The sequence below is a fragment of the Empidonax traillii genome, unplaced genomic scaffold (genome assembly GCF_003031625.1).
Source record: "Empidonax traillii isolate 1590-97213 ecotype Southwest subspecies unplaced genomic scaffold, ASM303162v1 scaffold343:size799674, whole genome shotgun sequence".
Taxonomy (NCBI): domain Eukaryota; kingdom Metazoa; phylum Chordata; class Aves; order Passeriformes; family Tyrannidae; genus Empidonax; species Empidonax traillii.
This window is the reverse complement of record NW_020955536.1, coordinates 514494-536140: the sequence shown is the minus strand read 5'-3', so window position 1 is coordinate 536140 and position 21647 is coordinate 514494. Positions and strand designations below refer to the sequence as shown.

General features: G+C 37.5%; 1 protein-coding gene across 1 annotated transcript in view; it reads left to right on the top strand.

Moving 5' to 3' along the window:
- Positions 1 to 21647, top strand: part of SORCS2 (sortilin related VPS10 domain containing receptor 2) — a 241126-nt gene that overhangs the window by 195877 nt on the left and 23602 nt on the right. The window contains exons 15-20 of the mRNA XM_027892263.1: positions 9892 to 10012; positions 11334 to 11467; positions 12064 to 12192; positions 13884 to 14055; positions 17644 to 17830; positions 21500 to 21633. Coding sequence (XP_027748064.1) covers positions 9892 to 10012; positions 11334 to 11467; positions 12064 to 12192; positions 13884 to 14055; positions 17644 to 17830; positions 21500 to 21633 — 877 coding nt within the window. The remainder of the gene's footprint in view (positions 1 to 9891; positions 10013 to 11333; positions 11468 to 12063; positions 12193 to 13883; positions 14056 to 17643; positions 17831 to 21499; positions 21634 to 21647) is intronic.

Below are 21647 nucleotides of genomic sequence, written 5' to 3'. Positions count from 1 at the left end.
CACAATAACGATGGTACCGCAGTCCATGGCCCCTTTTAAAAGGCCAGTAAGAGGTTACATAAAAGGACTGCTTTTCTTTATGTCAGGTAGAATAAAAATCTTCCTCGTGGGTAATTGTATTTTTTCCAGAGGGGTATTTTTTTTTCTAATGTCTCACAGAGTAGCAACTTAGGATGCTGCTGGGAACTTTATGACATCTCTGAACTGGAGAACCCCTGCATGCACATTTTTCTCTCTTGAAAGTCCATTGTTTCATTCCTTTTGTGTTCGTAGGCGATAATGGAAACAATAAGATAGTCTAGTTTTAAAATTACTCGTGACCAGGTGGATATTAACAGGTGTTAGATATTAGGGAGAGCCATCTGGATTTTTGCAGCTGTTGATTCTACTGGGAATGTCAACCTAACCTTTAACAACATAAATAACCGTGAACATTATATATAGTTTGTGGGGCTTATTGTGCCACTCATGGCTGCACACTACCTTTCCTGTTGTCTTTGAGTAACTTACTAGGTGGAGATACTTCTTTGTGTTGTGAATACTTCACTACTGATTTTCTCATACTGCAGCACTTAATAAAAGGTAGATAGATGGTAGATAAGGTCTCATTAAGAGAATAGCTGCTTTTCCAAGGCAAATTCTAGCTTTTCTTTGAAGCTAGTTAATCTCTTGCTCAGTTATTCTGCTCTCTGCATGAGAAGGAATGTATGTCTGTCAATAGATGAAGGAAACATGGTGAAAAAAGCATTCAAAAAAGAAACTTGTTCCTCTACTCTGATCTAATCTAGGCATCAGCTCGTGAAGTATAAAGGTGCCTGTTTAGTAGCAATCTAATGCTTTTGCTGTCATCTCTGTGGACACAGATGTTAGCAGAGGAAGGCAGTGCATTGTAGTGTCACTGCCTTGGAGCCAAGACCTGTCTCTCCCTCCACTCAAAAGAATTTGAGTGGGTGAAGTTTTGGATTTTTTAACTTCTTTCCTGAAGTTTCCTAATGTAGTCAGAAGCGTGATGCTTTCAGTGTCACTCTAAAGTCCACATTTGAACATTTTTAGGGCAGACCTGGTAATGTATTTGAATAAGAGGAGCTAAAAGCTTTGGAATCCATGTTCTTTAAGAATGTTATCAACTTGTCTTTATTTAAAGGAGAGGAGAAGGACAGGAAATGGGTGACAGGTGACTTTTTCATTCAGAATAGTCTTTGTGTCATTTTAAGCCCTTGTTGTTGAGTGCCTGAAGCTTTGGTGCTCTAACTTCACTTCCATTTTACTTTCAAATAAATAGACATTAGAAACTTAGCCAACAAATACTTTTTAAAAGCATTTTACTTCATTTTGGCTGGGGCCTGGAACTCTATTTTGCTGTAATTTGCTCTCAAAATGAAGGAGCCACAGTTTAGGTGACTATAGGCTATTGACTCTAGCTCTATTAGGTGAAGTCTGAATGAAGAATTTCCAGTTGTGATAAAAGAGACCTGATTTTTAAATATGTGAGTAGGGGGAAAAAGTATTATCTAAAGGATTAATTATACATTTTTGTAAGTATCTCAGATTAATTTGATCTTTAAATAAGATGACAGCAGGGAGTTGAATGATGCAAAGCTATGCTCTACAGTGTCATATGTTTCGCTTTAATCAATTTTGTTCACTGTCTACTTTGTATTTACTTCTGCATAAAGCATCAGGCTAGGCATTAAATCTGCAATTTCTTCCAAACAGCTTATATGTTAAAAGGTTGTTCTTGGACAGGAACTTACCAAATGCATTGGAAAAAAATTTTGGAGGCAATTCATAAAGATTATGGAATCCAAAGCTTCTGGACAAAGTGGGAACACCCTCATCCTGCTCCTCCCTAACACTTCTCAGAACCTAAGCATTCATTTCCGTTCTTTTTTCCCAAATGATCTGAAACCAAGATGTTTTGGCATTAAAGAATGAATGGCAATTACTAGTTTTTGGAAGCAGGAAGCAATGTAAAAAAACCCATATTTTGGTTCAATTTCAACTAAATTGTTTCCTCCCCTCATTTTTCATTTTGTCAGCCAAAAAAATACAAAACAAAAAAACAAACCAAAAACTACAGCTCAACCAAATAATCCAACCCTTCTCTTTAGTGCATTAAGTATATGCATGTGTTTGTATTTTAAGGTGTTTCAATCATGAATGTCTCAGTATAGTTGCACATGATTGTTGTGTATACAAGTATTCTTTCTGTGTAGTTGCTTTATGCAGACAGGTGTCTACTTTTGCACATGGAAGCATTCATCATTTCTGTAGCTGCAATTTAGGAAGGCCACTGAAACATGACCTCTGTTATGTTCTTTTGGGGAATTAGAAAAATATGCTGAATTATAATCTTGATGTGTAACAGACTGCACATACTGCAGCTTGAATCTTACATTACTTTCATCCATTTTACTAGTATGAGCCCTTTGACTTATTTAGGTTTTTGTTGATTTTACAATGATGTAAAGGAAGCAAAGAACTGTTGGAAGGAAAGTGTGGCTACAAAGATTAACCTGTTGTTTTCTTTTTTTTTTTTTTTTATATAGTAGTCTTTGAATACTATTGTAGTACATAGTCATGGCTAACCTTCTCTGCCAACCCATATCTCCTTTGAAAATGTTTCATTAAGTGTTACTTCTGTAAGTTAAGGGGAACACTACCTGTTGGCAGTGGTTACACTAATGTACACCCTTCCATGCCACAACCTCATCATTTTACTCCCTCAGCTAGGTAATTTCTGCACAGATTTTGGCATGTGTCTTGCTGTATGTTCAGAGGCACTGTAATAGTATTAACTACAACAGGCAGAACAAAAAGAAGATTGTCACATTTATTTGCTTTTTCGGTGATATTGTCATCATTTGTAGTAAAGGTCTAAGTGAAGCAAAGGACTCAGCTCTTTGAGCTCACCATAAATTGACAAGAGACTTCTAACACACTAATCCTTTTATGTAGAGGACAACTGAGAAAATTGCTGCTGTTTTAATGTAAAAAATGGCCTCTGATATCTAGTGAACTGTAAGGTAGACTGAGTATTTAATCTGAAATTGCAATTGTATTATAAAAATTATCAGGGATGTCTGACAGTTTAAAAAATATTTTAACAATACAATGAGTTCACTGATAACTATTTCCTACTAATATGATTTACTGCAGAAAAAGATGCCTCATGTGGAGAACAAGATATAAATACCATTTTTTAGCAAAGCTCTGTGACTGCTTCCATTTAAAAGAATAGAAGACAGAAGGAGTTGCTAAAATAATTAACTAGCGTCTCTTGAGAGTGTGGTTTCCTTTCCCAGCTTGGTCACATACTCACTGTTAGATATTGTGCTTTAGATCCATAAAGAATTTCAGGTACATGCTCGGATATCTTTGCTTAGGTGCTGCGCAGAGGAATTTAGACATTTTATCCAAGACAGAGCCATTGAGATTGCCCATGTCACCTGCATGTGGGGTCCTCAATTGACCCTGTTTCAAATCTTAGGTTTTATTGTCAGCAGCTGTATACATTTGAATGCTCTCCCAAAAAAATCGAAAGATCCTGATCCATCCCTAGCTGGCATGTCAAGTTATCAGGGTGTGTCAACAGGGCAGTACAGGACTGTGCAGACACTCTGCTACCTTGATAGCATCCTGTGAACATCACAGCTGATGGCAAAGTCATATAGAGGAGAGTAAAACCCAATACAGTGCTTGGGAGAATAAAGCAGTGAGTCTAGAGTGAAAGAGGCTTCTGATTTCAAACAATAGTAACTGCATCACACAGTTGTCATCAGTAGTCTTCAGTATGACTGCAGAACTTGCACAATTTTAGTTGCTACACTAAACACCTGAATAAATTCTGCGTGTGATGTCTTTGTGACCTTGGTGGGAAAATACTGCAGGATCACTCCCACCACTCTAAGGTCTTTGAGTGTTCTCAGGTTTTCATGAATGAAATTTGTAGGTTCAGCTGTGCTGCTCTGAGAATCCAGACAAAAGGCTACTCAAAGCTTTTTTCTTTGTCTGGAGACAATGTGGCAAACAGCTCAAAGGTAAACCACCATAATACTACAAAAGTTGCTCAAGGTGTGTCAATGTATATGGGTTGAGATCCATGATATGTGGCTCTGTAGCTAATCCATCTGCTCTGGCAAAGACTGTTTTGATGTTATGAAAAGCTAAGTACAGAATCTAGAAGAACACAGCAGAAAAACTAAAGAGGAAGGCATGTGTAGTGCTTATAAAAAGCTATGTCCCTGGCATCCAAGATGAGCAGTGTGTTGACAAACTCAGGCTCATTTCTCCTGCAAGAAGTCATAGAAGCTGAATGTTTACCTGATAAGTTTGTGGGAGTCTCCAGCATCAGCACCCTCATAGCTGCAGTTGACTTTGCAGGTGACATAGACAGCAGGTGACACAGCTATTACTGCTCATCTGAGCCAGGAGTATCTATTGCATAGATGCTCTTGTCTGTTGAATAGAAATGTGCATTTTCTGGAAAAGATTATCACTGCATGTAATTTCTGTTAAAGTAGCTCCCCCCTGATTATGAGCTTTATCAGGAACAGAAATAACCAGCAATCCTCTAGCAAATAGTTTAAATGAGTTAGCTTAAAATCTGCATTAAACTGTCTTATCTATCAAATGATGCAATCAAATTAAAAAATTATGGGCTCATAAATGAACTAGGAACAAATGTACAAAGTTGTTATGGCAACTGAAACACTGAAGTTAAAATTATGGATCCCAAATTCTTGCAAATAAAAGTAAATTAATTTCAAAGGTAATTGGAATTTCTTCCAGAAATTATTTATCACAGCATCATCCTTTATAGTTTCAACAGAATTGATTTGATGGCTTTCTAATGTAATACAATTAATCAAGAGGAAGGTTTTAGTAGCTTATGAATTACTATGATCTTGATATATAACTTCTAGTCATCAGTTACACTTGCTGAACCGTTCCAGTTTTTTCCATTCATATGATTTTATTCAACATATATATTTTGCACCTGAGCAATTAGATTGTGATTGCTGTTATGTATTGCTTTATTGTAGTTCATATTTTTGTCTAGTCCATCGAATCCTACTTAATGCATGCCTTTGTTACTTTGAAAAAATGCTTCTTTCTTTATTCTAGTGATATTTGGCAATACATTTAAATGCACTCATCCGATGTGTCTGCAAAGCTCTGTCAACTATAGAGCAACATGTGCTACTGCAGTACAGCATTAATAATCATTAAGCTTTTTTTTCAAACAGTTTGCTAAACTGGATGCATGTAAAGCGCTGGATTCCTTAGGAAATTTACCCTATGAATTACGAAGTGGTATGACTGTGTTTTTTTGGGGGTTTATGACTGTAGTGGGACACTCTCTTGAATCTATGGGATTTTGCTTGCAGTGGTGCAGTTACTGTACTCTGTCAAAACTTGGTTTTTAGTTTGTAGAATCAAAACAGCCATAATGGAAATGACATTTTTTGTTAGTTTGGGGTTTTTTTGCAAGAGGCTGGACCAACATGTAGTAAAAGTTATTTCTATCTTCTGCTAAAAATCCACAGAGAAGGTTACAGTTCGTCCCTTGAAGCTGTGCCTTTGCTGTATGCACATATAGTTTGTATGTAGCTTCCATATTACTCTGGTAAATTTTGCATAATTTCTAGAATAATTTTTATACGTTTTCTATCATTGTAGGATATGGAACTGGGCAATATTTGTCCAATTTATCTAATGTCTATCTCTAATCCTGATGGCATCTGAATTCTCACTCTGGTGAGCAGGAATAACTCCAATATCTTACACCATTAATAACTCCAATATCTTACACCATTAATAACTCCAATATCTTACACCATTACCTCTACAGAATTCTAGAATCATAAAATTTTTGAGGTTGGAAGGGACCTCAGGAGGTCTTCTGGTCCAACCCCTTTGCTCACTCAGAGCCAATTACACAGAACTGTTTCCAGATGAGTTTTAAATATCTCCAAGGATGGAGACTCCACAACCTCTGTGGGCGCCTGTACCAGTGCTTGATCACCCTCACAGTAAAAATGTTGTTTCCTGCTGTTCAGAGAAAACCTCCTGTGTTGCAGTTTTGAGGCTGCTGCCTCTGGTCCCATCACTGGGCACCACTGAAGAGAATCTTGCTCTGTTGTCTTTGCACCCTCCTTTCAAGTTTTGGTAGATGTCCCTGAGCCTTCTCTTCTTCAGGCTGAACAGTCCCACTTCTCTCAACCTCTCCTCATAGGAGAGATGCTCCAGCCCCTTCATCGCCTTCACAGCTTTTTGTTGGACTCCCTCCAGTCTTTCCATCTCTCTCTTGTTCTGGGGAGCACAGAACTGGACCCAGTACTCACATGTAGCCTCACCAGTACTGAGGAGAAGGAATTAGAGAATTGTGCAGCTGTATGTTTTAAGTTTATTTATCCTTGTACTTCCTCTTTCTTGCCCTTACTCCAGGTCTCTTTGAAGACAGCTTTTCACTCTATAACGAGAACGTGAAAGCATTTTGTTGTACTTCTCAGCTTTATCTTTTCCAGAGAAAAACCCAGTTCCTGCAATCTTTCTTCATTGGTTATATTTTCTAAGCAGTTATGAGTCATTTTGCCCCTCTTCAAATTAATTTTTATGGGGTATGTGAATACGCATAAAATATCTGAAGTTAGACATGATATTCTTCCAGAGGCTCCACTTTTGCCAAGTTTATAAAAATAATTACCTCCATGTCTTCTGTTTTCTAGTTCTGAATACGACCTAGAATTTGTCTTTCTTATTTTACATCAACAATGCATTTTTAGTTTAATTTCCCAGAATTTCCTAAGTCTTTTATTCAATATTTGAAAGTTATTTTCCATCTTGGTTTTGCACCTTTGGTGTGAGTTTGTTTTTTGTTTTTTTTTCCCAGAAGTACTTTTTGCATTTGGTTTTGGAGTATTTCATCATATTGATTTCTGAATATTGCTTCCATCAGTCAATGTCCATTCCCTTCCTTCTGTATTATCTGCAAAGTTTTTTGTGTTTCTTATTTGATCATAAGTGTTAATGAAAATACTGACTGAAGGCCCATCATATCTTTGTGATACATATCTCAAAATATTCCCTGTTTGATAACTACCTTTTGAAAATGGATTCTTCTAATTGGATATGCACTCCCATTCCTCATCACAGTGATTTTATCTGCACTGATGTTTTCTTTTCTACATTGAGACAATGTCAGCTAGAAATGTATAACAGTTTTAACAAAGGTCAGAATATGCTAGATTGTCTCCTTTCCTTTATCTGCTAAGCCAGTTACCCTGTAAAAGGAGGAAATTACATTAGTTTGACATGATTTGGTTTTGACAAATCCATGGTAGCTGTTTGTTATCATTTTAATTATCTCTAAGGTGCTTAGAAGCAGATAGCTCAATAATTTGTTTGATATCTTTGTGGATATCAAAATTAATGCTGTAACTCTCTGATCTTCATTTTTTTGTTTCATATCTATGTTTATATATACACATACACACACACGTGTGTGTGTGTGTGTGCATGTGTCTGTATTTATACATAGGGTCAACATGTTTCCCTTGCCATAGTCATTTGAAATCACCCTCATGACATTTCAGATATAGTTAATAATAGTTCAGAGATTGTTTTATGCTTTCAGGAGAATTTCATTATTCTATTCTGCCTTGAACTTAAACCACCATCTCCTTTCTCCTCCTTCCTTACTAATCTGTCTGAGATAGCTAACATGAATGAAGATAATTTCATTTCTACTTCCCTTGAGGCAGGAGTGAAGCTTTAACAGGACTTGGCTCCTTGCACTTGAACGTATTAGTTGATAAATGGGTTAATAAAAGAAATGCAATAAATTTGTAAAGTTTTGTGGTATCTAGAGAAGCATTCACTGAGGTAGGTATTGCACCTAGTACTGAGGTAGGTAGGTGTTGCATAAGCACATGGTGAAATCTGCCTTGTGGTAGTACCTTGTATGGAGAAACAAAGATTTTAAAAAGAGTTACAGGTATTTAGCATGCAAAAGGCACTTCATGTCTGTCAGCAAACCCAGTCATATTGAAACAGGCATTGTGGAAAAAGCATGAGACCACCTAAGTAGTCACTTTATTGAGTATATAACTACCAATGAATAAGATTATATGGTGACAGCAGCTCTCAGGATCCAGCTGAACCAGAAAAAGGAACCAAATCCTTAGGTCTCAATGAGAGAAGTGGGACCACACACCTATGTGCACATACAATCAGTGGACTGAGCCACATTTTTTAATTTTTGTGTGTTGCTTCTACTTCTGAGCCATGGGTGCATTTAGAAGGAAAGAAATTAGACGATCCATTCCTTTAATCTCAGAGCCTTACAAGAAAAGAGTAAGACACACAAACTACATGCATATGTTTCTGTTTAATTAAGTGCACTGCTGATGGTGTGGTTTCATATGCGTGTGGCTCGCACAGGAGGTCGTTAGGTTGTTACTATGTGAGCAGTGGGCAATAATGTATTAATATCTACATCTCTCTGCTAAGGATGAGAAGCAAAGACACCAGAAAGGAAGGGGAGAAATCACTGTACATCTTTAGTCTCTGTGAACTACTTTTCAGCCTTATCGGTAGACTTCAGAGCTCTACGTCTATTTACCAGGACAAATGCTCAGTGTGATGATGTTGCCTCTGTGCTGCAGAGAATTGACCATTCACTCACTTCTGGTCTACCCTAGTTCCACTTTGAACCTGGTATTCAGGACAAGAGAAATGTCTGTGCGCAGCAGAATGCTTTAACAAAACTGTACCATTCCTGCTGTGTCTGGATTTGGACAAAACTGAGGGCAAAACAAAAGGAATGAATTAGTTTGGAGAATGCTGCTAAAGCTTGGAATATGAACTCTGTGCAGTATGAACTGCATAGAAATTGTTGGCTTCAGAATCAACCTTAAATTCTTTGGCAAGTAAGTCACATAAGCTTGATACAAACCACAAATACATTTTACTTTTGCCCAAATGGAGTCTTTATCCTTTCTAATTTGTTGCTGGATGTCATACATACCCATTTTGTTTTGGAAATAAAGATTCTGATCTAGAAAATGTTGGCTGCTTTGAAAATGCAGCTTGGTTTTTAAAGCAATCAGTTGTTGGTTGGTGTTTTTTTTTTTTTTTTTTTTTTTTTTTTTTTTTTTTTTTTTTTTTTTTTTTTTTTTTTTTTTTTTTTTTTTTTTTTTTTTTTTTTTTTTTTTTTTTTTTTTTTTTTTTTTTTTTTTTTTTTCCCCCGTACAAAAACTGTACAGTTTATGGCTGGGTTTTGCTATGCAAGAGACTATCTGACTTGAATAGGAAACTGAGTTCTTCAGTACAATGTGTAGATGAAGTGTATTCCTTAGAAATTGATACAATTTCATTATACTAATGTGAGTTTAAACAATAGCCAATTGCTATTTAAAAACTGAAGAAATTAACAAAAAACCCCACAACAAAACCAACTGAAGAAGTTGTACTGTAATCTCAAGGAATGAATGACAGAACTGGAAACTGAATCTGGTGGTCCTGATTCTGCTTCCTGTTGAAATGTGAGAGCTGTCTGTTTCATATAGCAAGATAGTAGAGAAAAATGTTGTGTTCCAAATTAGAAAAGGTTATTTCCAATTAAATTTCTGGATAGTTTGCTAGGGAAAAAAAAAATCTACTATATGAGATATATTTTTTCATTGTAAAGTTTCATATGCAATTGGCAAATGTTTCCTAACTAAACTCCTTATACATAAAGAGGAATAAAAGCAGAAGAAAAATTAAGCTGGTACCTTTTAGCAAAGAACTGTGACTGTGGAAAAGAAAAGATAGGACTTCAGTTTTGAATCTCAGATGTATGGTATTTCTTTGCAGTAAGAGTTTACTTTTGATCTTTTTGTTCAGAGTCTTTGGACATATTAGCTACCGTTCGGACTGGGAACTGGTGAAGGTCGACTTCAGACCATCCTTCCCCAGGGAGTGCACTGAGGATGACTATGAGTCTTGGGAGCTCACAAATCTGCAGGTATTCATGGTCTTATGTTAACTGACAAAACTTTTCCATAGCTTTCAGATTCATATAGAACTGTGTGCTAGGAAAACGTTTCCAAGTTGAATTTGGATGCCACATCCCCAGCTTAGTCTCCTTATGTTGATATTTGCTGATTTCGCAATAGTTTAAAATGGGAGAGGATTTTGTGTTCATTTTGGTTGTGTGATCTGTTTCCTAGGAAAGGTGGAAGTATATCTGGTGGGTTGCCATAATAATAGGTGGTCCTGCTAGATTGGGAAGCATATACCATAAACTGAAGTGTGCAATATTGATTGAAACAATTTCAACATGCAGTCATGTGTTCTGCCAACTTCCTGACCACATACTGTACTCATATATAATTGCCATAAGTAAAGTCCATTCCAGAAGTAATTTAGGATCTCAGTGGACCAATCATGTAACGGAGTCCAGTTGTTTTGGGCAATACCATTTCTGCAGTAGTGCATTAAGGCTGTGCTAATCCTGGTGCTCTGGCCAAATCCAATTTTGGGAAGCTAAATTCTATCTACAGTGTAGTGATTGAAGAGACAAATCTGAGGGGTTTTTTTTAATTAAATGGAATATGTCATATTTATTCATAATCATTCTGATTCTTACATTTTGCTTCTTCCAGTACATTTGTTCTTTTGCTCTCTGCAGGGTTAGTTTATTTTTTGCATATGACTCTGTGTGTTACTCCAGCTCTACAGCTCCCATTTGCTAGTTCTCGTGCCTAATTTTACACTTCTCGTTTGGGACTGCTGTGTGTTTACTAAGAATGTTATGCAGATCTGAGCCTAAAGAGTAACAGTATTTTGGGATATTGGCATTGAAATGTCTTTCAGAAATTAGAAACTACTAAAATGACTTTGACAGAGTACTTGCAGCTGCCCAACTACCAGTGGAGTGTGTAAAGATAGCCTTCATTCTACCTTTGTCCACATGCTTGGTACTCCAGGTTGACTGCCAACGTGAAACATGGTGATTTAGAGAGAACTTCAGCTTTGTGCAGCCACAATGAATATTTAAATGGCCAGTTAGAGCTTTTGCCTAGATTGTGCACACATGAAAGATGGGTTAGATTGCACTTGAATTTTCATGTACATCTTTGGATTTTTGCCCTGGAAATACAGCCTATGGTACAACTTTGTTATGACCTGTTAGCAGACAGCAGTGAATATGAGAGCTATCTATACCTATATTTTTGAACATGAGAGAGTTTTTGGCGGGAAGATCGGCCTTTCTCAGGACAACATAAGGTCACATCCGTGTGGTGTAGGTTACGGTGCAGTAAGTCCAGTGCTTTGATATCCAGGGTGATCGTTGCATCATGGGCCAGCAGAGGAGCTTTCGAAAGAGGAAGATTTCATCATGGTGCATTAAAGGGAGAAGTTTCACATCAGCTCTCACATCCAAAGTTTGTGAATGTGTGAACTCTGATTTCTTATGGTGAGTCTGTCTGTGTACCTTTTGATTTGTTGCTAGTAAATTGTTACTTAGCATTTGAGATGGGTTTATTTTACTCCTTTTTCTCCTCTTCCCACATAGCCATATATAAATAAATAGGCAAACTGTTTTTTTAATAACAAGTTTCTTTTGCACTTGTTTAAAAATATTGCAATGTTCAAGTATTCGTTTCACCTGACTGAACAAATCTGGATGTTTTTCGCTATTGATCAAGGCTTGAAAAATGACCATTGACTTCATTTAAAAGGCAAGCAAACCCTTTCTATTTGCAAATGAAAAAAAAAAAAAAAGCAAGGAAATGTTTGGTCTGAGTGGCAAAGGAAACCTTTAGAAAATCTAAGGTACCAAGGGAGTTAATTTTGCAGAACTGACAAAGTAATTACAACCAGTTTTTCCCCCAAGTGTACACAACTCCCATTGAACTTAAAACAGAACTGACTTCATGAATTTGTATGTTCATCTGGTAGAATAACACTAAAAAAAAATTACTTACTCTTAAAAATGTGTTCTCGTCCACCCCAAATTAGACTGCTGAGTGAAGCGGGGATAGTAACACACTTGTTGTTGCTGTTTTTCAGTGATTATGGGTTTGAGCGCTCTGCACTTCTGAAGTCGGAGTCTAACAAATGCTTTGCTGACTTTTGGTTTAACCCAGAAGCACCTCCTGAAGACTGTGTGCTGGGGCAGGCATACACCAGCAGCACTGGGTAAGCTGGTTTTGCATTCAGCTGGCTTGATCAGGCTTCAAAGTGAGCCTCAAAGTGGTTTGAAATTAATTCACATTTCAACACCTAAGGGGAGCCCACAAGACAGCAAGAGAGGGACTTTTTACAAGAGCACGTAGTGATAGGTCAAGGGGGAATGGCCTACAGATGAAGCAGGATAGGTTGAGATTAGATATTAGGAAGAAATTCTTTACCAGGAGGGTGGTGAGACACTGAATAACTTGTGCAGTTGTTCCCTGGAAGTGTTGAATTCCTGGTTGGATGGGGCTTTGAGCAACTTAGTTTAGTGGAATATCTTCCTTGCTCTGGCTGGAGAGTTGGAACTAGAAGATCTTGAAGGCCCCTTCCAACCCAAACCAGTTTGTGATTCTATGAAATGTAAATAAGGCAAACAGTAAAAACTGGGAAATGCAAAAGCTGTGACTGACTTAGAGCATGTGCAAAAGCTTCCTACAGATAAAGGAAAGAGAATTGTTACTTTGTATATTCCCAGTGGTTCAAAAACTAATCTGTTCAAGAAGAGGGGAAGCTGTCTTCTTTGCAGCATATTAATTTTTTTTTTTTTTGGTAACATTCTGTAGCCATTTTTACACTTCTGACTATGGAGTGTCCATTCAAATGCTCATTGCTTAGGTCCAGAGCAATTTTCAGTTTGGATCTAATAAATTACTTAACATCTCACAGAATTTCCTGATTTCTCACTTTTATAAGGGTAAGGAGTTCTGTGAAGAATAAGTTCTTTTCCTGACCATATGGGACACTCAGAATCAAAGGAAAGCTTTAGTAACTGTAAACAATACCACACAGAATATACGCCACAATGTAGTCTGACGTCTGTGCTGAGAATAACTTGCAGCTGGCATCTATTCTGTCTTATCATAACACCATCTCAGTCAGTTGTAGAGATGAGAACCAAATGATGAAATGTCCAATCTGGCAATAGAATCAGAGACACTGTGTATATTTGCCTTACTGAGGAAAATGATGCCTTTTGGCTTGTGGCTGACAGCTGTGATATACTGAGTGGGAATTCAGAGGAGTGATACATGACTCTGATTGTAAAGGACGTTTAAAAATTGCATACCTGTATGAAACTGATCTGTAAATAATTACTGTACAGACCCAAGTATTTCATTATTAGCTCTTTAAAAGTGTTACTCCTTTCAATCTTTTATGCTGTTATGTTACACAAATGATGCAAGTCTTTTAAGAAATTAGTTGATTTTAGAGCAGCAGTTAAGCAATTAGTTATGGGTTAAAGCAGAAGCTGCTTGGTCTTATTTCTTCCTGATCTTTGGGGTTTGAACCAAGACCTCTAGAGCACTGAAGACTGTTGAATGCTAGGAAAGGGGATGGCAAGGAGAACAGAAGACTATCTCCTGGAGGGCTAGTCAGGCACATTTCTAAGTTTGAAAAGACATACTGATCTAATGCATTCAAGTGAAATCCTCATCATGCTCACACCACCCTTCTTCAATGGGTTTTCCTTAGTAAAGGCAATGTCCCCAATCCAACTACTTGCACTGTGAGTTGCTTTTGATCATCTGCAATCTTTTCTGTTTGTGTACCTAAGGAAAATGCATTAGCCACAATCACACTTGCGTTTGGTGTCTCTGATGGCATTCTCTCGCTTACCTCCAGTTCACTGTGTTCACTGCTTACTGTTTTTGCAGGTACAGGAAAGTTGTTTCTAATGTGTGTGAAGGTGGAGTAGACCTGCAGCAGAATGTAGCACAGCATATGTGTCCATTGATTGCTCCCAGGGGACTTCAGATCAGCATCAGAGAAGAAAGCCTGGCTGTTAGGCCTGGGGAAGACATCACCTTCATTGTCAGACAAGAGCAGGTAGTAATAAACATTGGCTCCATGAAAGTTTAATTGCTGCTTTTAGGGTTAATTTCACTCCTACCTGCTTTGCTGCTAAATGAAGATTAATTTGTGCTTGAGACAAAGATTAATGGCTTTCTAAATATTGAAACTTCTGTTTTCAAGTGAATCAGACAAGACAGTAAACTCAGTGAATCTCCAAGTTCTGCCCACAGAACGGGATTTGTCTCCTCAGCAGCAAAGGCAATAGCTTCTTGGAAAATCAAAGCAACTGGATTACCAAAGCCTTCTTGGACTGAAAATCTCAGCTGCTGTATCAGAGAAGCACAGAAATGCAGAGAACATTTAATATTCTGGTTTAAGTGTTTTTGAGAATCTACCTTTCAGACAGGAACGAGGCAAAGCTTTACAGAAATCAGCAAATAGCACAGCATAAGAATATTTATTATATATTAATTGTGTTGCCAAAGATATGGGGGAGTTTTCTGTTTATTGAGAGAGACAATGCCCTAGGGCCCTGACCAACAGCAGTGAGTAACTTTTGGATGAATTTTTTGCTCATGCTTGTTTTTTAGCATTAGGCTATCACTGCTGTGCTCAGGTTACCAGAGTATTTGTGCATCCTGGCTAACCCCACGGATTTACAAGAACTTGAAGAAAATTCACACATTTTGGCAAACCTGTGCGATATAAATTGAGCACTTGGGATTTATTTCTGTAATGGAATCAAGAAAGTTACAAGCAGAACACTGGGCTGCTTAATGCTTCTCAGGCTCTGCATCCCAATGCGTGCTGTGCCCCAGCAGTTTGTGTGGCAAGTTCTGCTGCCTTCTCTTTCTAGAATTTGTTTGGAAATGTTTATTGTAAGCCCAGGGCATTTGGTTGCAATTTGGACTCAAATGATTTTGATTGGCAGTTTGACTTTTTTCCTACTGAAGCTTTCATGAATCTCTGTAGCAATATGAAAACCATTTAAAATTACTCAAAAATCTTCAGAAGGGAGGGATCTTGAAGAGAATCTCATGCTGTGTTTTCTAAAGAAGTCTTTGCTCTGTACATCAAAGAGGAAGGCAGATTTAGAAGAAATGTAGCAGTTTGGTGCCCTCTATGGCTAAGAATAATATTTAAACTCAAATGTCCTGAGTGTTGCTTAGGATTTAACCTGTGTGACAAAATCCAATGAGAATTCATAACAATTACTGAGTTTAGGAAACAGCTCTACTACAATAAACCAAAACATACCACTTTTTCTAGTGAACAAACTTAATTTACTAGTTTCTGGGAATGCAGGAATGCCAGATTTCAGGAAGTAAAGAAAGCATGCTTCTGGTATGCTTGGGCAGTTTTCAAGTGTCCTTAGAAATAATAACAGTAACGATGATGATGGTAATTTTTTTCCATATTCCGTTGGCTGACTATATGAATAAATAATGTCATGACCATCTCCTATTTTTCATGGAAGCCCCAACTTCTTAAAGATATAGCTGATTTATGTGACTCTTGTTTTCTGTCCACTGCTGTCTTTGTTCATTGGTCTGGGAAACAGAAGTGCCTTGTTGTTTTGAACACAGCACTCTCATCTTTACACTCGGGAAGCTATTTAGAATAATACAGTAAGAGAAGCTTGTGTCTGTTGGCTTTCAACACTGTTTTCTGTCTCACCTGGAAAAATACGCATGTGTACTTGTTAGCATAAGAAAGAGGGAACAAGAACTCTTTGCAAGCTAATGTCATTTAAAGAGATTCCACTTACACTGCTGGCAAGAACGTATCTCTTCCGCTTTAAACTGTAATAACATATTATCTCTTTTGCTAAATTCTACTATTCTGTTGTCAAAAGAAAGAAAATACTCTTCACAGTGAAGAGGCTTTTAAGGTCCTTTATGTGTCTTGAAATATGGTGCTTAGGTATTTGATAATCCTACAGATTCCTTATTATGGATATTCTTTTACATTGTAAGCAATGATGTTCTTTCATCTGGTAAAACATGGAAGAAAATCAACCACACTGCCAAATAAGAGAAGGAGGAAATAATAGTATGTTTCCCTTCCTTCTGTAGTGCCAGGGAACATAAGTTCTAGGCATGGTAACTCCTTTGATTTTCAAAGAATGGTAGAATCATAGACTGCCAGGTTGGAAGGGACCTCAGTGATCATCTGGTCCAACCTGTCTTGGCAAAAGCACAACCTAGACAAGATGGCCCGTACCTGTGCTGCTGAATCTTAAAATTGTCCAACTGTGGGGGGATCCACCAGGTTCCTGGGGAGATTATTCCAATGTCTGATTGTTGTCATTTTGAAAAAAATTACATTAGTGCTTCCTTTTGAGATTAAATTTTGGAATAAACCTATTTCAGAGAGTGGCTTTTGGAGAAGTGAGGTGATTTTTGAATTCTTCAGTTGGTGTCAATCCTTCACTGCTCTGATGGCCTTTCATGTCACTTGACCAGCACACGGGTGTATACATTTCTTTCCCAGAGGCAATGAAATTTTTTAAATCAATACCGTGTTTTCACAACACAGAGGCTTTTCTATGAAGCCTGGCCTTGTAGCCTGTCTTAATTGCATGGCTGTGATGGCTGTGTACTATGGCAAGCAAGCAGGAACATATATACTGCTGGGGATCAAGGAAGCAGGACAGCTCACCAAGGCAGTGCTGCCAGTAGTATTGAGAAAGTATTACTCCTAACAGCTAAAATTAATTTTCCTTTGATTGCATCCAAGTCTGTAGTCCATGTAGCACAGGCCTGATTTCTTTCCTGAGCAGCCATATCGCAACAACATCAATAATGGTCATGTTTGTCCTCTGAAGGTATTATCAACCTTGCAATCCTTTAGGCCTGAGTTTAGGAAGACAGAGACATTTAAAGGAGCACTTAGCAGAAGTGTGAGGAATTATTAATTCAATGAGATGTTTGATATGACAGAATTATTTAGCTGGACTTTTAAACCCTTTCAAAAACCCAGACTGGTAATCTGCTTCATTAAACATGCATCTAATTTTGCACTAGAGCATGGTGGTTTCAGACATGCTGGTGGCTCAGTATAATGCTGTACAACTCTGTGTGAAGATCCCAGCTTGTGTCTTAAAGGCCACGTAGCTGACACTAAGAGACTGTGCTTAGAAGGTGCTGTGAAGAATGTCTAAGCCAATTAATTTTATTTTATAGTTGGAAAGGCTAAAAGTTCACTGGGTGAGTGGTAATTTTCTAAAATAACAATCTTTAGTTGCTTGCAATGATATGAGCATCACTTTAGAACTTGGGGCTGCCCTGCACCATCATGTTAGTTAGTTAATGTCCAGCTGCATTAAGATAAGAGTGATGGTTTCTGTGCCACAGAACTTGGTTAGTGGTCTGAGGTGTCTAATTCCAAGGTAGCACCTTACTGAGGAAATTTAGTATTATCTCTACTAACGCACACAGCATCTGTTGCACTAACATCATTGCCATGGGTATAGTGGTTTCACTGCAGCTATTGCAATTGAGTCAAAATGTCTGGCAGGGGCTGAAAGTGCTGCTGTGATTTAGTAAAGGGTTATAAACATGTGTCCTGTCTGTTTTGGTTCTGGCCGTTTAAGATGTTTTTGATATATTTTCCTTTTAGGGTGATATATTGAGTACCAAATACCAGGTAGATCTTGGAGATGGCTTTAAGGCGATATATGTGAACCTTACGATGACTGGAGAACCCATCCGTCACCGCTATGAGAATCCTGGGATTTACCGTGTGTCAGTGAAGGCTGAGAATGTGGCTGGGCACGATGAGGCTGTGGTGTTCGTCCAAGTCAACTGTAAATCATCTCTTTGCTTTTCTTACTTTTACCGCTGTGTAAAAACCTCATGGCAGCTGTGAAGTAGTAAAGAAAATTACCAGGCGCAATTAGGAAAAGGCATACTTTTTCAGCACCCTCATGCAGCTTTGCAGTGTTGTATGTTTTTAATACAGAGGCTTTTAAACCTAATGTAATAGGATGTCGGAATTAGTTTTATTCCAATTTGGTAGAAGGATGGTTTATTAATCTTTTAAATAACAAGTATGCCTCAGTTCAAATCTCAGGTTTGATCCATCTTCCTGATTCAAGACCCTGTTGGCTGCCTTAGCAGCTAAAATTTAACACTATATCTTTTTAAAGCTTCTAGATGTAGTGTAAAACGAGTGAACGGATATGTTGAGAAAAATATGAGCTTTTGTATGATTTTGAAAACTAGTAAAAATCTCAGTGTTTCTAAATCTATATTTTAGTTAGTTAATTCTCACAGAGTTTTAAATTTTACTTGGATATAACTTTGTGTTGGCAGGCAGTATTACTTGCCTTAGACTTCTCTCCCTCTTCTTAATTAAGACCTAAAATACCCAATCAAACAGATATAAAATAAAGAATAGCATGGCACTGGGAATATCATGCACCATTGCCAGCTTAATGTGAGTCATCTCATAACCGAAATGAAGAGAGAAACTCACAACTGGAACTGAATTTTCTTCTTTCTTCGAGATTTAAGACAGCTATTGCTTTACCTGTTTTCAGATGTGCCAAAAATTCAGGAACAAGTAACATCAAAGGAAAATATACTCATCTTGCATTCTCCAGGTGTCTGTTTCCCCTCTGTTGTGAGTGGTGTGTCTTCCATCCTAATCCCAAAGCAACAGAACTCACTGGAGCCATAGACAAGGGTGTGCACAGATCCATGTGCTTTATGTCAGCTTGTCTGGTGACTGCTGATATTTATGTATTTTGCTGGTCAGTGTCCTTGAGTCCAGAGTTTCTAGTTCTGCTTTGATTGACAGTTAGGGCCCATTCACTAATGACCAATCTTCTATTAAAATCAAACAGAAATGATCACAAGCAAATTCTCAACTTCAGTTTCATTATCTGTTTCTTTGTTGTGTTTATTTTTTAAATTATTTGACAACCCCAGAGAGCTCAGGTAAATTACTTAGGGCTTCACTGTTACTTTTTAGAAGCTTCTAGGTGCTGAGGAGTAGATTAGGCTGAGGAACAGCCTGTACAAGAAATGAAGAGGAAAAAAACACGGTGTGACATCCTTCTCTCCCTCCAGAGGATGGCGAACAGTAGCAAGCCCTGATGGAAAGCGGAGTAAACACTTTCTGAAAAAGCTCTTTTAGTGTGGCCTGTATTAGGATAAACAGTAAAAATACAGGATGCCGATTTTGTTTTATGCAGTGGATTTTCAAATTGCAGAAGCCAGAGTTACTTTACACAAGTTAATGACTGGTCCATTAAAGGAATTTTGGTGCTGAATTGCAGAGGCAGCAGAGCACTGAGGCAGATGTGATCTCATCCTGAGCTTGTCCATGGATGCTGCACAGAGACTAGAAGACTCATGGAAGTGTGTTTCCCAGCCTTCTTGAATGAATGCTTTCTATGTGATTTGCTCTGTTTAATTAGTGCCAACTAATTTACTCGAATCTTCTAATTAACCTAAAAAATTAAACTGCAATTTCTACGTTCTAGTGAAGCACTAATAGCCATTAAGGAACATTTTCACTGTGGAATACCATGAAAGTAGAATTGTCCACAGAGTCCTACTTTCACTCTAGCTCTGGCTGATGTATTATTCCCAGAGAATTTTTTCAGAGGCAAATGTTAAAGGGAATATTTTTCACTTCAGAGTTCTGTTGCTATGGAATGCAGGACAATTATATAAATTCTGGCATTTCATCCAAATCATGCTTTCTGATCCAGATCACACAATCTACAACTTTCTAATGAACTGTAAGAGAAATTAAATCAAGTCCGATAGCATAAATGTGAGTAGGCAACTCACAATAAAAAAACCTGAAGAAGAACTACATACATTGCTACATACACCGCACACATTTTGTTTTTCATGAAACCATGATCCTTATAGTGAATGAATAGTAAGGGAACTTGAAAAACTGTATGGAAATTATAACTTTGTTAGATAGAAATCATTTAACTCAACTTCAGTCCTCATATTACACATTTAAGGGTGTTATGAAGCGTAGCCTTCTTCAGGAGCAAAAACATATCTCAAAATGATCAGTTTCCTCTGGGAAAACACAAATTTATGGCAAAATCAAAACAGTTTTGCAGATCCCTCCAGATTTCATTTTGCCTCATCAGAAGGAAATTCTATTTCTATGAGGAACAGATATAATGAAATTCTTAAAATTTCTGAATTTCCTTTAAGACACTAGCAATAGGGAGAAACATTTTAACTCCTCTGGAAGCTAGTGAAGAAATCATTTGTTTAAGCACCCAACATGACTTGAATTCATGCAGGTGAATAAAAAGTCATTGTAGAAAACGCAGAGTGAAAGTAGTCTTACATTGGGATGAAGCAGCACACCGACCAGGTGAAGTGAGGTGGAAAAGGAGATCAGACAACTTGTTCTCAGAGAAATTCAATCAATTTAATCAAAGTGAATTAACAGTGATTCAGCTCCTGACATAGAATAAGAAAAATACTTTAGATCAGTGTTAATTACCTGTGAGTTTGCACTGAGATGAAAAACCTTTGACGAGGTATAAGATATTTAGCATGGAACAAGAATGGGTGGGTTAGTATTCATTCTGTGTAATTAATGCTGGACCATATAATGGTTTGGTATCCTGGATAGATGATGCAGGTGAAGTTAAGAGATTCTAGTTATGACATTGTTCTGTTATAAAGCTTTTACTTTTGTACGTTCTGAAAAAGATATACTCAGAAACCTCCAAGGGAAAGGATTTTTTTATTACAGTTACTGTACTGTGAAGCAGTACAACACTAATAAACACAACACTTAGAAGCAGATAAAACCACTGTAATGATGCATTTCTTTTATACAAATAATAATGTTTCCAGCCTTCATAGGCAAAAGCTCAAAAAGGAATAAACTTACTCTGAGGCACATTTTGGAATACAGAGGTTATCTTATTTTGATTTGCAAATAAATGCTCCCCTGATATACACATCTATTTTAAAGCATGCATTAATGAGAGTTGCTGTGTGGTGTGAGCCTAACAGCTGATTTTTTATAATGAAAGTGTGTAGTCAGCAGCATTCTTTTTCAGTTTTCTGCTTTTCCCTTAGCAATTTGAGATTTGTTAGATTTCTATTCATTTGATCTTTTGTTACTAAAAAAAAAAATCAAGCTGAGATTGCCTTTTCCACTTTTTAGCTGGAGTATTTGCTTATGTGTTCTAGTATTGAAAATGCACACAAAAAAATGTGCATCAGAGAAGTGCATTTGGCTGATCTATCTCATTGCTTATGATTTTGTTTCTGAGATTTTGGGGTGATTTGGGCGGTATTTTTTTGTTGAAATGAGGTCCTTCCAATTATGTCCATATCTTTCAACATGGATGTAAAAGCAGAAGGGAGGGAAAAATAAATTCAGGACCTTATGATGTGCAGGTGAGAGGCTTTTGGGGAAACAGGCATTAATAAATTGATGGGTTCTTGTTCAATCATACTTTGGGAATTTTGTTCAGCTCCACTCCAGGCTTTAAACTTAGAAGTGGTTCCAGTCATTGGAAGAAACCAGGAGGTGAACCTGACAGCCATCATACTGCCTAAGAACCCTAATTTGACAGTTTTCTACTGGTGGATAGGAAACAATCTTCAGGTACACAAATGGTT